This window comes from Bison bison, unplaced genomic scaffold, assembly GCF_000754665.1.
Source record: "Bison bison bison isolate TAMUID 2011002044 unplaced genomic scaffold, Bison_UMD1.0 scf7180017864466, whole genome shotgun sequence".
NCBI classification, from domain to species: domain Eukaryota; kingdom Metazoa; phylum Chordata; class Mammalia; order Artiodactyla; family Bovidae; genus Bison; species Bison bison.
Window position 1 is genome coordinate 1923294 of NW_011495027.1, and position 14596 is coordinate 1937889.

At 42.2% G+C, this 14596-nt stretch overlaps 1 protein-coding gene across 2 annotated transcripts in view; it reads left to right on the plus strand.

The window, feature by feature from the left end:
* The window catches only part of SAMD13 (sterile alpha motif domain containing 13), a 53384-nt gene that overhangs the window by 20968 nt on the left and 17820 nt on the right, over nt 1–14596 (plus strand). For both annotated transcript variants that reach the window (XM_010860297.1, XM_010860298.1), the window contains exon 3: nt 11931–12042. In XM_010860297.1, the coding sequence (XP_010858599.1) occupies nt 11931–12042 (112 nt within the window). The remainder of the gene's footprint in view (nt 1–11930; nt 12043–14596) is intronic.

Sequence of the window (14596 nt, forward strand, 5' to 3'; positions counted from 1 at the left end):
ATTTTGGGGGTCAGGTGGACACAATTCAGTCTTAACATATTTTCTTATGATAAAAGTTTGGTTATGTTTGGTTATTCCCTTAAATAAATGACAACTTGGGTTAAGGATTGAATCTGTTCAATTTACCATTTGTGCATTGTAAATAGCTACCTTAAGGAAGTATACATTTCAAAAAAGTAAGAGGAGCAAAACTTAGAGTCAGCTAATCATATCATCATATTTTAAATGTGATAACAACAAGGAGTTCCTATCAAAGTCAGCAGAATTCACAAACATGCATTATATCTTCTATACATTAGTAGCTCGAAGGGTTGCTGTTTTCTACATAGATTCTGGTGTGCTACTGATATTCCTACAAAGGAAAACCGAGTTTGTTAAAGCATTAAAGCCATAGTCAGTCCTTTGGAATAGTGACCACTGTGCCTGGCTCAGAGCAGGGAGGGGGAGCTCTGCAGGCCGTCTGTATGCAGTTGTCTTTAATATTATTACGGGAGTATGAAACATTCCTATGTTTATGTGTAGTGTGAATGTGGGTGTGAATTGTATCTGATAGCAAATAATATACAAAAATGCATGGAATCCTGTTGAGAGGAATGTCTTTATTTCCTCCAGGTCAGAGGTCTTTATTTGTACTAGGAAGTTGAGAACAGGTGGGGGAAAAGGCAGATTTGTTTTCAGAAAAATGAAGTGGGGTTTTTGGGAGACATTCCTAGCAGAGGAATGCCAAGGACAGAGTGCCCTGTGATTTCAGAGGAAACGCATGAGCCTGAGGGAAGATGTCTCTTAGGAGAGAAATGATGCAGGAAGACTGACCTCCCTGTTCCTGGGACCTGATCCTGATGTTGCTCTGGATTCAGGGCTCCACACACCTAACACAGCCTGACTCACACTGCCCTCCCTCCCTCCCTCCATTCCTCTTCTTCCTTAACTGCTCTTTGTAATAAGGCAGGGAACATGTTAAAACCGTTCTTCATCGTGCAGCTGACTTGAGATTTTCCTTTTCACTAGACTGCAAGTTCCCAAGCCTTATTAAGTGCCAGACTCGTCGTGAGCAGGTGAAACTTAATTGATGATGGGAATAAAAGATTGATTGGGTTTATTAGAAAGGAGATGTTTAACCAGTATCTATTTTACATAAGTAGAGTTCTAACCCTTAAAAGCTGAACAAACAGCGTTTTGAGTAGCATAACCAAAGCTGTGGATATGGGAAGGTCCAGGATGTTGACTGGTTGGATTTCAGTACAAACTTGGAATGGGAAAGAAGCCTGGAAAGTTATGTTTGAATTAAATCCCTGAGTGCCAAATATACAGAAGAGCTATTTGCTCTTTCAGTACTTTTGTTGCTTGGGTATGTGGCAGTGAAATGCAGTCAACTCTTATGTAGCTGGATATTAAAAAATGAAAAATGTCCTGTCAGGAAACTTTAAATCATCCTGTCTCTTTGTCTGGCTGTCTTTAAGCCAGATACCTACTTGTTAGGATGAAGGGAGAGGGAGAAAAAAAAAATGGAGATAAACTGAAAGCTCATTTGGTTGCTTCATCCTTAGCTATGTCCATAGGCCAAGAGATCAGTGTTGATTTATTGTGATCAAATTTATATTGCTTTTAGCCAAAGGCTGTTTTAAGATATGACCAAAGAGTAGGTTAATATAATTTGAAAAGTAAGTTATCAAGATCAAAATAGTACAAAGTTCAAGTGTATTTCTGAGTGGAAACACAAGTAACATTGAGAATTAGCTTTATAAAAGGAGTAGCATGATAAATAAATGTCACCGTAATATATTAACTAGTAGAAAGTAAGTTTTGCTCTGAACTTTAAAGTTGAAATGCAATTAATAGGTATAACAGGGTTTTGAAATCCCATATGGGCTGTATTTATCCAGAGTTTCCTTCTGGTCTTATCAACCTTCAGAATCTATAAAAGCATAACTATCGTAAAATATACACACTGAATTCCAAGAAAGAGTTTCGAATATTTTTCACCTGTTTCCATGAATAAAATTAAAGGGGAATGGGCACTTCTGCTGCTGGCACTTCAAATTATCATGTGCCAACATGAAAACATTCACCATAAGGTCATAATCTGCATGTATCTGCCAAATTTGTTATTTATTGCATTTCTGTCCTCACAGTTGTATCTCTTTAGCTCTCTCTAAAAGTGAGGTGATTGTTTAATTAAGGGATAATCAGTTCCCAGTGTGAAGTATTCATGCATGATATAATTCTTATCCATACATGATGTTCCCAATCATATGCACAGGGACTGAAAGGAGACAGTGTTAAATGGGAACATTGATTCGAATAAGTGATGGGACTGGAGACAAATTCTGCTGTTCATTTCTTGCTAGTCTTTTTTATAATAAGGGAAAAATGCATATATATATTTTCAAAGTCTCCATGCCTGGAAAAATATTCATGAATTTATCATCTTTATATTTACATTGTATTCTAGGAAATATTTTGCTGTGACAATAATAATAAATACCAAATGATAATGGAACTGTTATATCTGCCATCTCATTTCATTAGCAAAATTAGCAGCCGTAAAGGGAACCACCATCTGGGAGCTGTTTCAAACAGCACCATTTAAATTCCTCCTGGAGTTTGACATGGACATGTTTGTTATAAGAAAAGATTTGAAGAGAATGGCCCATTTAAAAGGGAACAGAGCATCTGAGTTTGGCCACAAATAACAGTCCTTGAGGAAACATATGGCTTTCCCAGTGGGGAAAGGTGACGCTTAAATCCATCCTCTGAAATGTTCTCATCATTTTTTCTGGCCTTGGCACTCTGGCCTCCTGAACCCCCACCATCATGGGCCTTGGACCACCTCTAGGTTTCTTCTTAATACTGTTGCTGAAACCACTGGACAATTCTGCAGACAATTCTCTCAGGGAGGACCTGAGTGTGTGTTTGAAGCAAGTGATGCCTTTCAGAATTGCATTAAAAATTTTCAAGTATCCTAGTCAAGCAGCATTCTCCAGGCCCTCCGGTGCATGCATCCTCAGAAGCACCAGTTCATTCCCCCAGTTCTAACACTTAGAGTACGCTGTTTACATGTCTGCTTCCCCTCACCAGAGTGCCGGTTCCGTGAAGGATATGCGTGCCTATCCTCGTAACCTGTCTCTAAGCACAGCACTGAGAAGACAGTAGGCTTTTAGTAAACATTTATTGTATCAGTAAGTATGGGCTGGAAAAAGAATTGATATGGAGACAAACAGGTATGGAATTCAATCCTGGTTTTATATACTATGTGATATGCAGTGAGTTCTTAACCTTTCTGAGCCTTAGTTTCCTGAAAATCAGGTCACAGTAGCCAGTTTACAAGGAGCTAGAAGACTGACAATAGGTAATAAGTGAAAAGCCTATTGTAGACTGTAAGTACCCTCTGGATGTTAGTCCATTAATGTAACAGATCTTTGCTGTGTATCAACTGTATATTCCAGTCCAACCAGTGCTGGGTGCTGGAGAGATGCAGAGATGGAGACAGTTTCTCCTTTCAAGATGTGTGTGGTCTAACATTGTGATTTTTATGTTACTTTGTCTTTTGAGCTAATCAGCTGTAACTTAAGTGGATCAGACGTTCCCCTAGATTCTTTTGTAAGGATCCCCTCGCCCTAAGTAGGAGACTTTCCTCATTACTCTTGCTCTTCATGGTAGGCTGCCAGCACTTTTGCAAAGCCTTTGTTCTCTGCTATGATGCTAGTACTCAAGAATATTTCAGAACTGAGGAAGTGATGATGTCATATCCCAGCAGAATAAGAATCAGGAAAGGCTCCCATCCTAAAATTACAATGTAGCATACTTTGTATGTATATATATTATATATATATAATATATATATATATATATATATAATATTTGTATGTATAGATGTAGAAGCTGTATACAGTCAGCAAAAACAAGACCAGGAACTGACTGTGGCTCTGATCATGAACTCCTTATTGACAAATTCAGACTTAAATTGAAGAAAGTAGGGAAAACCACTAGACCATTCAGATATGACCTAAATCAAATCCCTTACGATTATACAGTGGCAGTGAGAAATAGATTCAAGGCATTATATCTGAAGAACTATGGACGGAGGTTCATGACATTGTACAGGAGGCAGTGATCAAGACCATCCCTAAGAAAAAGAGATGCAAAAAGGCAAAATGGTTGTCTGCGGAGGCCTTACAAACAGCTGAGAAAAGAAGAGACAGTAAAGGCAAAGGAGAAAAGGAAAGATATACCCATTTGAACGCAGAGTTCCAAAGAATAGCAAGGAGAGAGAAGAAAGCCTTCCTCAGTGATCAATGCAAAGAAATAGAGGAAAACAATAGAATGGGAAAGACTAGAGATCTCTTCAAGAAAATTAGAGACACTAAGGGAACATTTCATGCAAAGGTGAGCACACTAAATGACAAAAATGGTATGGACCTAACAGAAGCAGAAGATATTAAGAAGAGGTGGCAAGAATACACAGAAGAACTATGCAAAACAAAGTCTTCATGACCCAGATAACTACGATGGTGTGATCACTCACCTAGAGCCAACATCCTGGAATGTGAAGTCAAGTGGGCCTTAGGAAGCGTCACTACAAACAAAACTAGTGGAGGTGATGGAATTCCAGTTGAGCTCTTTCAAATCCTAAAAGATGATTCTGTGAAAGTGCTGCACTCAATATGCCAGCAAATCTGGAAAACTCAGCAGTAGCCACAAGACTGGAAAAGGTCAGTTTTCATTCCAATCCCAAAGAAAGGCAACGCCAAGGAACGCTCAAACTACCTCACAATTGAACTCATCTCACACACTAGGAAAGTAATGCTCAAAAATCTCCAAGCCAGGCTTCAACAGCCAGTGAACCGTGAACTTGCAGATATTCAAGCTAGACTTAGAAAAGGCGAGGAACCAGAGATCAAATTGGCAACATCTATTGGATCATCGCAAAAGCAAGAGAGTTCCAGAAAACCATCTACTTCTGCTTTTATTGACTATGCCAAAGCCTTTGATTGTGTGGATCACAAAAAACTGTGGATAATTCTTTAAGAAATGGGAATATCATACCACCTGACCTGCCTATTGAGAAATCTGTATGCAGGTCAAGAAGCAACAGTTAGAATGGGACATAGAACAGCAGACTGGTTCCAAATTGGGAAAGGAGTACTTCAAGGTTGTATATTGTCACCCTGCTTATTTAACTTATATGCAGAGTACATCATGTGAAATGCTGGGCTGGATGACGCACAAGCTGGAATCAAGATTGCTGGGAGAAATATCAATAACCTCAGATATGCAGATGATACCACCCTTCTGGCAGAAAGTGAAGAAGAACTAAAGGGCCTCTTGATGAAAGTGAAAGAGGAGAGTGAAAAACTTAAAGCTCAACATTCAGAAAACTAAGATCATGACATCTGGCCCCAACACTTCATGCCAAATAGATGGGGAAACAATGGAAACAGTAACCGACTATTTTCTTGGGCTCCAAAATCACTGCAGATGGTGACTGCAGCCATGAAATTAAAAGACATTTACTCCTTGGAAGAAAAACTATGACCTACCTAGAAAGCATATTAAAAAGCAGAGACATTACTTTACCAACAAAGGTCCATCTAGTCAAAGCTGTGGTTTTTCCAGTAGTCATGTATAGTTATGAGAATTGGACCATAAAGAAAGCTGAGCTCCGAAGGATTGATGCTTTTGAACTGTGGTGTTGGAGAAGATTCTTGAGAATCCCTTGGACTTCAAGGAGATGCACCAGTCAGTCTTAAAGGAAATCAACCCTGAATATTCTTTGGAAGGACTGATACTGAAGCTGAAACTTTAGTACTTTGGCCACCTGATGTGAAGAACTGACTCATTGGAAAAGACCCTGATGCTGCGAAAGATTGAGGGCAGGAGGAGAAGGGGACGCCAGAGGATGAGATGGTTGGATGACATCACCAAAGCGATGGACATGAGTTTGAGTAGGCTCCGGGAGTTGGTGATGGACAAGGAAGTCTGTCGTGCTGTAGTCCATGGGGTCGCAAAGGATGGGACACGACTCAGTGACAGAACTGAACTGATATTTTGTTATCACAATTTGATAGCTCTTCTTAATGAATAAAGGCAGCTAATTGAAGATAGCCACAGGGATGGTGAATTCAGATGTTTTCTGGGGGCACTTAAGAGTGTATTGGATGGGTCACTGTGCTTACTGCTAGAAGTGAGCTGATTAAAAAGCCTAAAAAATGTTTTAGAACAATGAACTCCTTTCCAAACATTTTTTCAAGCCTATCTTAAGCAAGAGAGGGAAGGTAAATGGTACCTAGAAAAGAGTCCTCAATGTCAGCTCATGACTGCTTATGCTGATAGGATGATGGAAAATCCCAGCATGATAACACCCCACTCCAGTACTCTTGCCTGGAAAATCCCATGGATAGAGGAGCCTGGTAGGCTGCAGTCCATGGGGTCGCTAAGAGTTGGACACAACTGAGCGACTTCACTTTCACTTTTCTCTTTCATGCATTGGAGAGGGAAACGGCAACCTACTCCAGTGTTCTTGCCTGGAGAATCCCAGGGATGGCGGCGCCTGTTGGGCTGCCGTCTATGGGGTCTCACAGAGTCGGACACGACTGAAGCGACTCAGCAGCAGCAGCAGCAGCAGCTTTAATTTGAAAATACATGTTAACACCCTAACATGTTAAGAATGTTAGGATGAAAAATAGTTTTTCCCCATGTGTTTTGCCTAAATGGTAGGAAAGCGTTGTGGGGGTGGGGGTGGGGAATCAGGGTGAGGTGAGGGACATGTGGCATATGTGAGTGAGCAAGTACATGAGTGTGTGCACACAAGGGCAGTACTGACAGATTTACGATCTCTATGCCCAAAAGGGACCGTACCTCTAATTAGTAAGCATTGACTCTGTTTTTAAATTAAGTGTTGTGTTAATAAGTAATTGATCACACGTGCCATTGATTATGGAGAAGGCAATGGCACCCCACTCCAGCAGTCTTGCTAGGCAAATCCCATGGACAGAGGAGCCTGGTGGGCTTCAGTCCATGGGGTCGCTAAGAGTCGGACACGATTGAGTGACTTCACTTTCACTTTTCACTTTCGTGCATGGGAGAAGGAAATGGCAACCCACTCCAGTGTTCTTGCCTGGAGAATCCCAGGGACGGGGGAGCCTGGTGGGCTACCATCTATGGGGTCACACAGAGTCGGCCACGACTGAAACGACTTAGCAGCAGTAGCAGGAGCCATTGACTAGTGACTCCTTTTTCTTTAGGAGAGAATTTTGTTGTTGTTATTGTTGTTTTAATTACTTTTTACTGGAGTATAATTGCTTTACAATGTATTAATTTCTACTGTACAGCAAAGTGAAACAGCCATACATATACATGTATCCCCTTTTTTGGATTCCCTTCCCATTTAGATCACCACAGAGCACTAAGTAGCATTTGATGAGCTACACAGTAGGTTCTCATTAGTTATCTACTTTATACATAATATCAGTAGTGTATACATGTCAGTCTTTATCTCCCAAATCATCCCACGCCCCACTTACAGCCTTGGTGTCCACACCTTTGTTTTATACATGTGTCTCTATTTCTGTTTTGCAAATAAGATCATCTACACCATGTATCTAGATTTTTTTAATCAAATATTTTACGTTTCTACTATGCGCAAGTCATTATTCTGAGGGTGAGGCAGAGGTACAGCTCAGCCCTTGACTTCTAGATATTTGAAGACTTTCAGAAATGCACAGACTCTGGGCAATTTTATTTCTATTGAAAGTAACATGAATCTTTTCAATTTGCACTGAATGTTGAATGTTTCCAAGCTTAGTTCTTGGACCCAGTTCTCCTTGTCCCCTCCCAAGGTTTCAAATGCCATCTGAACACTCTGACTCCCCACTGTGTACCTCTAGCCCACTGTCTGCTTTGAGCTCCAGACCCATATTCCGCATTAAATCTCAACTTGGATGTAGATGGTACCCTGCACTCAGTGTGTCCAGCTAAACCTGGGGGTGTGGTCTAAGTGAAGTTACCACCATCCAGCCAGTTACAGGACACTTTCATCTCCTTAGTTCTCATGTCTAGTCCACCACTGGGCTCCTCAGGTGGTGCTCCTGGTAAAGAACCCGCCTGCCAATGCAGGTAGACATAGCAGACATGGCTTCAGTCCTTAGGTTGGGAAGATCCCCTGGAGGAGGGCATGGCAACTCACTCCAGTATTCTTGCCTGGAGAATCCCATGGACACAGGAGCCCGACAGGCTACTATTCACACGGTTGCAAAGAGTTGGACACGACTGAAGCAACTGAGCGTGCAGGTACTTTGTTGTTCACTTGCTCAGTCGTGTCTGACTCTTTGCGATCTCATGGACTGCAGCATGCCAGGCTTCCCTGTGCTTCACCATCTCCCGGAGTCTGCCCAACTCATGTCCGTTGAGTCGATGATGCATCCAACCATCTTGTCCTCTGTCATCCCCTTCTCCTCCTGCCTTCTCTCTTTCCCAGCAACGGGGTCTTTTCCAGTGAGTCAGCTTTTCAGACCAGGTGGTCAAAGTATTGGAACTTCAGCTTCAACATCAGTCCTTCCAGTGAACACCCAGGACTGATCTCCTATAGGATGGACTGGTTGGATCTGCTTGCTGTCCAAGGGACTCTCAAGAGGCTTCTCCAACACCACAGTTTGAAGGCATCAATTCTTCAGCTCTCGGCCTTCTTTATGGTCCAACACTCACATCCATATTTGACTACTGGAAAAACCATAGCCTTGACTAGACACACCTTTGTAGGCAAAGTAATATGTCTGCTTTTTAACATGTTTTCTAGGTTTGTCATAGTTTTTCTTCCAAAGAGCGAGCGTCTTTTAATTTCATGGCTGTAGTCACCATCTGCAGAAATTTTGGAGCCCATGAAAATAAAGTTTGTCACTGTTTCCATCATTTGCCCATCTTTTGCCATGAAGTAACAGGACCAGATACCATGATCTTAGTTTTTTGAATGTTGAATTTTAAGCCAGCTTTTTCACTCTCCTCTTTTACCTTCATCTAGAGGTTCTTTAGTTCCTCTTCGCTTTCTGCCATAACAGTTATATCATCTACATATCTGAGGTTATTAACAGTTCTCCCAGCAATCTTGATTCCAGCTTGTGCTTCATCCAGCCCAGGATTTCACGTGATGTACTCTGCATATAAGTTAAATAAGCAGGGTGACAATATACAGCCTTGATGTACTCCTTTCCCAATTTGGAACCAGTTGATTGTTCCATATCCAGTTCCAGCTATTTCTTCTTGACCTGCATACAGGTTTCACAGGAGACAGGTAAGGTAGTCTGGTATTCCCATCTCTTTAAGGGTTTTCCAGTTTGTTGTGATACACACAGTCAAAGGCTTTAACATAGTCAGTGAAGGAAAAGTAGATGTTTTCTAGAACTCTCTTGTTTTTTCTATGATCCAACGGATGTTGGCAATTTGATCTCTGGTTCCTCTGCCTTTTCTAAATCCAGCTTGGACATCTGGAAGTTCTTGGCCCATGTACTGTTGAAGCCTACCTTGGAGGATTTTGAGCATGCCCTTGCTAGCATGTGAAATGAGTGCAATTGTGCAGTAGTTTGAACATTCTTTGCCTTGCCTTTCTTTGGTATTGGAATGTAAACTGACCTTTTCCATTCCTGTGGCCACTGCTGAGTTTTCCAAATTTGCTGGGATTTTGAGTGTAGTACCTTAACAGCATCACCTTTTAGGATTGGAAATAGCACAGCTGGAATTCCATCACCTCTTCTAACTTTGTTCATAGTGATGCTTCCTAAAGCCCACTTGACTTTGCACTACAGGATGTCTGGCTCTAGGTGAGTAATCACACCATTGTGGCTATCTAGGTCATGAAAAATTCTTTTTTGTGTAGTTCTTCTGTGTATTCTTGCCACTTCTTCTTAATCTCTTCTGCTTCTGTTAGGTCCATACCGTTTCTGTCCTTTATTGTGCCCATCTTTGCATGAAATGTTCCCTTGCTATTTCTAATTTTCTTGAAGAAATCTCTAGTCTTTCCCATTCAATTGTTTTCCTCTGTTTCTTTGCACTGTTAATTGAAGAAGGCCTTCTTATCTCTCCTTGCCTTTCTCTGGAACTCTGCATTCATTGTGTATATCTTTCCCTTCCTCCCTTGCTTTTTGCTTCTCTTCTTTTCTCAGCTATTTGTAAGGCCTCCTCAGACAACCATTGTGCCTCTCTGCATTTCTTTTTCTTGGGGATGGTTTTGAGCACTGCTTCCTGTACAGTGTTATGAACCTCTGTCCATAGTTCTTGAGGCACTCTGTCTATCAGATCTAATCCCTTGAATCTATGCATGCACTAGTCCACCACTAGCTGTTGCTGATTCTGTTGGTTAAATACTTTTTAAATCCATGTGTTTCTCTCCTTTTCTACAATAGTCTCAGTCACCATGAGCTCTTACTTGGTCCTGTCTTCTCTGGCTCCTCTCCAATACTCTTTTTTCCAGAAATGTGAGTCAGATCAGGTCACACCCATTACCTCAGACCATTTAACAAATCCCATTGCTCCTAGACAAAAATTCAGAATCCTCAATGCGACATCCAAGACCAACATGGCTCTCTGTATGTATTCCTGTCAGAGAGCCTGAAATCATCTTTACCTGACTTCTTCATATGATTAACTTTCTGGCTGCTCTCTAGACCTTACCTGAAAAGAAACTTCCACAAGAAAGCTTCTCATAGGCCCTCCCACTGCCATAGGACAGAGTACCCATCCTTAGCTGCAATGCATGGCTATGCATTTGGTTGTATGATTGTGAGTCAGTGTCTACTCCCCCTGTGCTGTGTGCTCACAAAGTAAGGACTGTTCTGTTTTACTCACCAAATGTATTCCCAGTTGGAGGACTAGGAGAGGGCTTGGTCCTGAAGGACCTCCCGAGCCAGGTGAAGCTATTTGGAATTTATCCAAAGGGCAATGGGAAGCCTTTGAAAGTTTGGAAGCAGGGGACAATGTGATAGGATGTATACTCTAGAAGAATCACCGTGGACAAGGCGTAGAGAAATCCAAACAAGTACTCTTGAAACACGGAAATAAGCAGAGACACAGTAACTGCAGGTCCACTCTTTCTCTATTCCACCTTTCCTTCCCTCCTCTCCAAATCCAGTGAGGTTACCCAGATACCCTCTCAAACAAATGCTTGATCAATATCTAGTTGCCTGAACATTGAGTGACTTCCTAACAACTTGGTTGATGCAAGGAATAATAAAGTGAGAACTGGTCCAGACCCAAATGTACATCTTCAGCCCACATCTCCCACTTTAGTAGAAAGTCTAGAGACTGTCTAATAAGCAGAGTATAATACAATGTGGAAAGTGCTCTGATAGGAGTTAGAATGGAGGTCTGGAACTCAGAGGCGGTTATAACTAATACACTTTCAGGAGGAGCAGAAAATGCCTCACAGGGACTGTGGCATTTGATCCAGTAGGAAGGATAGGATTTTTTCAGACAGCTGAGGGGGCCCTCAGTGGCTGGAACAGCACGTGAAGGGCATGGCTGTTGGGGAATGGCTTTAGCTCTGGATGGGGATGGGGGTGGGGAAAGTGGTGATGTGCTGGGGCCTTATTGTAGAAGGTCTGGTATTCTTAGTTCAGGAGTATGAATATGATATTCTGGGCTGCCAGAAGTCACTGGACCACTCTGAATATCTCTAAATTAAAAAACAATACATGAGGGAATACTTTATATTAAAGGTTTATAGAAAAAGCAGTGACTGGGCCAGTGAGAGCAATGATCTTCTGAACCCAAGAAACACAAGAATGATTCTGGTCCTGAAGCATGTACCATGGGGTCTGGGCCCCTGGTTGCAGTGAGCTGACCCAGGCCTGCCCCCGGGAGACCGAGTGGGGACCTGGCCACACACGGTCGTGAGCATGCTCTGCCCTGATAGCCATCCTGATTGGTATTTTATTTTGCAGTTCCATGGAGAACGGGAGGCCACCGGATCCTGCAGACTGGGCCGTGATGGATGTTGTCAATTACTTCCGAATGGCAGGATTTGAGGAGCAAGCTAGTGCATTTCAGGAACAGGTAACTCAATCTAGAGAAATACACAATGAACATGATTGCCTCCCTTCCCCACAACAAGCAGAAGGGACTGAGAAGGAAAGGCATAGAGAGCAGTGAGGGATCAGTGATGCCCCAGGTCACCCCAGCCCCCGGGAAACTGAGAGGGTGGGGAAGGGAAGTATGGAAGTGACAAGCTAATGATTCCTTCCTGCAAGAGGAAAACCCAAGTTCTGAGACAGAGACATGGGTGCAGCTATAGAGAGGAGGTCCAAGTCTCATCTCCATCTGCATCTCAGAAAGCAGAACACAGAAAAAAGAGGAAAATGAGGGGTGAATCTGGCAGAGAGACACACTTCTGTCTGCTGCTGGCCTCTGCGCCACCTGAGCTGTTAATTAAGCCTCCTCCAATTTGCTTGCTGGGTGCTGAGCAAAGTCGAATGGAAAGAACACAGGGTTTGGACTTCAATCCTGCTTCTTATAATTCTTTGTGATCCCAGGCAAGTTGTTATGACTCTCTGAGTCATGTTTTCACATCTGTAATACCAGGCTGTCAGTGCCTAGGGTGGTATTTTGAGAGTTAAAGGGTGAAGGCACGGTGCCTAGGGTAGGTGCTGGCCCAACTTTGATGCCCCCCAAATGTGAATTCCCTCACTCAGATCCAGTGTTGGTACTGGAGAGATGGAGAGAAGAGCAGGGGATCCCTCCCAATTGTCTGGGTGATTCCTGGTTCCATTTTCCAGGCTGGGCCAGCACTGCAAGGGATGGTTCTCAAAGGGCTTTGACCATGAGGAAGCAAATCAGGGTACATGTGATCACCACCAGACCAGCTCTGTAGGAAAACACAGAGTTCCCATTTCCCTGTCAATGAAGTCTGCAGTCTTCTAAGCATTCAGTTCACTTTTCTAATTTTATAATGTAATTGAGAGAATTATAAACTGAGCAATACATTTCGCTGCTTCTTGCACATCCCCTTAGCCATTTCTTTCTCTCTCAAGATAGGTTTGGATAAGTGCAGTTTTCTAATATCATGTTTTCTAATGAGATATATATCTTGTATTCTAATAAATATCTAATATCGTATATAGACAAGTACACTTCTCTAATATCATAAATAAATCTAATCTCTAGATTTCCTTCAGCCAGTTTTTTTCTTCAACTTTATCCCTGCATATGTGTTTTTTGTTAATTTGGAAAATTTGCCAGAATAACAGCTTAAATCACTTCACACCCACCAGGACAGCTAAAATTAGAAAAACTGATAGCAAATGTTCATGAGGATATAGAGCAACCACACTCTCCTACATCGTTAGTGGGAGTGTAAAAAAACACTCATATATCTACCCCATGATCTAGCAGCTTCATTCCAGAGTGTTTACCCAAGGGAAATGAAAGCATATGTCCACCAAAGATTTGCACAACACTGTTCAAGTAGCTTTATTCCTAATAGTACAAAACCAGAAGCCCAAGTGTCCATCAATAGAGTGAATATACAAACTGTGGTCTAGCCATCAGATCAGATCAGATCAGATCAGTCACTCAGTCGTGTCCGACTCTTTGCAACCGCCTTGAATCGCAGCACGCCAGGCCTCCCTGTCCATCACCAACTCCCAGAGTTCACTCAGACTCACATCCATCGAGTCAGTGATGCCATCCAGCCATCTCATCCTCTGTCGTCCCCTTCTCCTCCTGCCCCCAATCCCTCCCAGCATCAGAGTCTTTTCCAATGAGTCAACTCTTCACATGAGGTGTCCAAAGTACTGGAGTTTCAGCTTTAGCATCATTCCTTCCAAAGAAATCCCAGGGCTGATCTCCTTCAGAATGGACTGGATGGATCTCCTTGCAGTCCTAGGGACTCTCAAGAGTCTTCTCCAACACCACAGTTCAAAAGCATCAATTCTTCGGCACTCAGCCTTCTTCACAGTCCAACTCTCACATCCATACATGACCACAGGAAAAACCATAGCCTTGACTAGACGGACCTTTGTTGGCAAAGTAATATCTCTGCTTTTGAATATGCTATCTAGGTTGGTCATAACTTTCCTTCCAAGGAGTAAGCATCTTTTAATTTCATGGCTGCAGTCACCATCTGCAGTGATTTTGGAGCCCAGAAAAATAAAGTCTGACATTGTTTCCACTGTTTCCTCATCTATTTACCATGAAGTGGTGGGACCGGATGCCATGATCTTCGTTTTCTGAATGTTGAGATTTAAGTCCACTTTTTCACTCTTTCACTCTCCTCTTTCACTTTCGTCAAGAGGCTTTTTAGTTCCTCTTCACTTTCTGCCATAAGGGTGGTGTCATCTGCATATCTGAGGTTATTGATATTTCTCCCAGCAATCTTGATTCCAGCTTGTGTTTCTTCCAGTCCAGCATTTCTCAGGATGTACTCTGCATATAAGTTAACTAAGCAGGGTGACCATATACAGCCTTGACGTACTCCTTTTCCTATTTGGAACCAGTCTGTTGTCCCATGTCCAGTTCTAACTGTTGCTTCCTGACCTGCATACAGATTTCTCAAGAGGCAGATCAGGTGGTCTGGTATTCCCATCTCTTTCAGAATTTACAGTGGAATAAA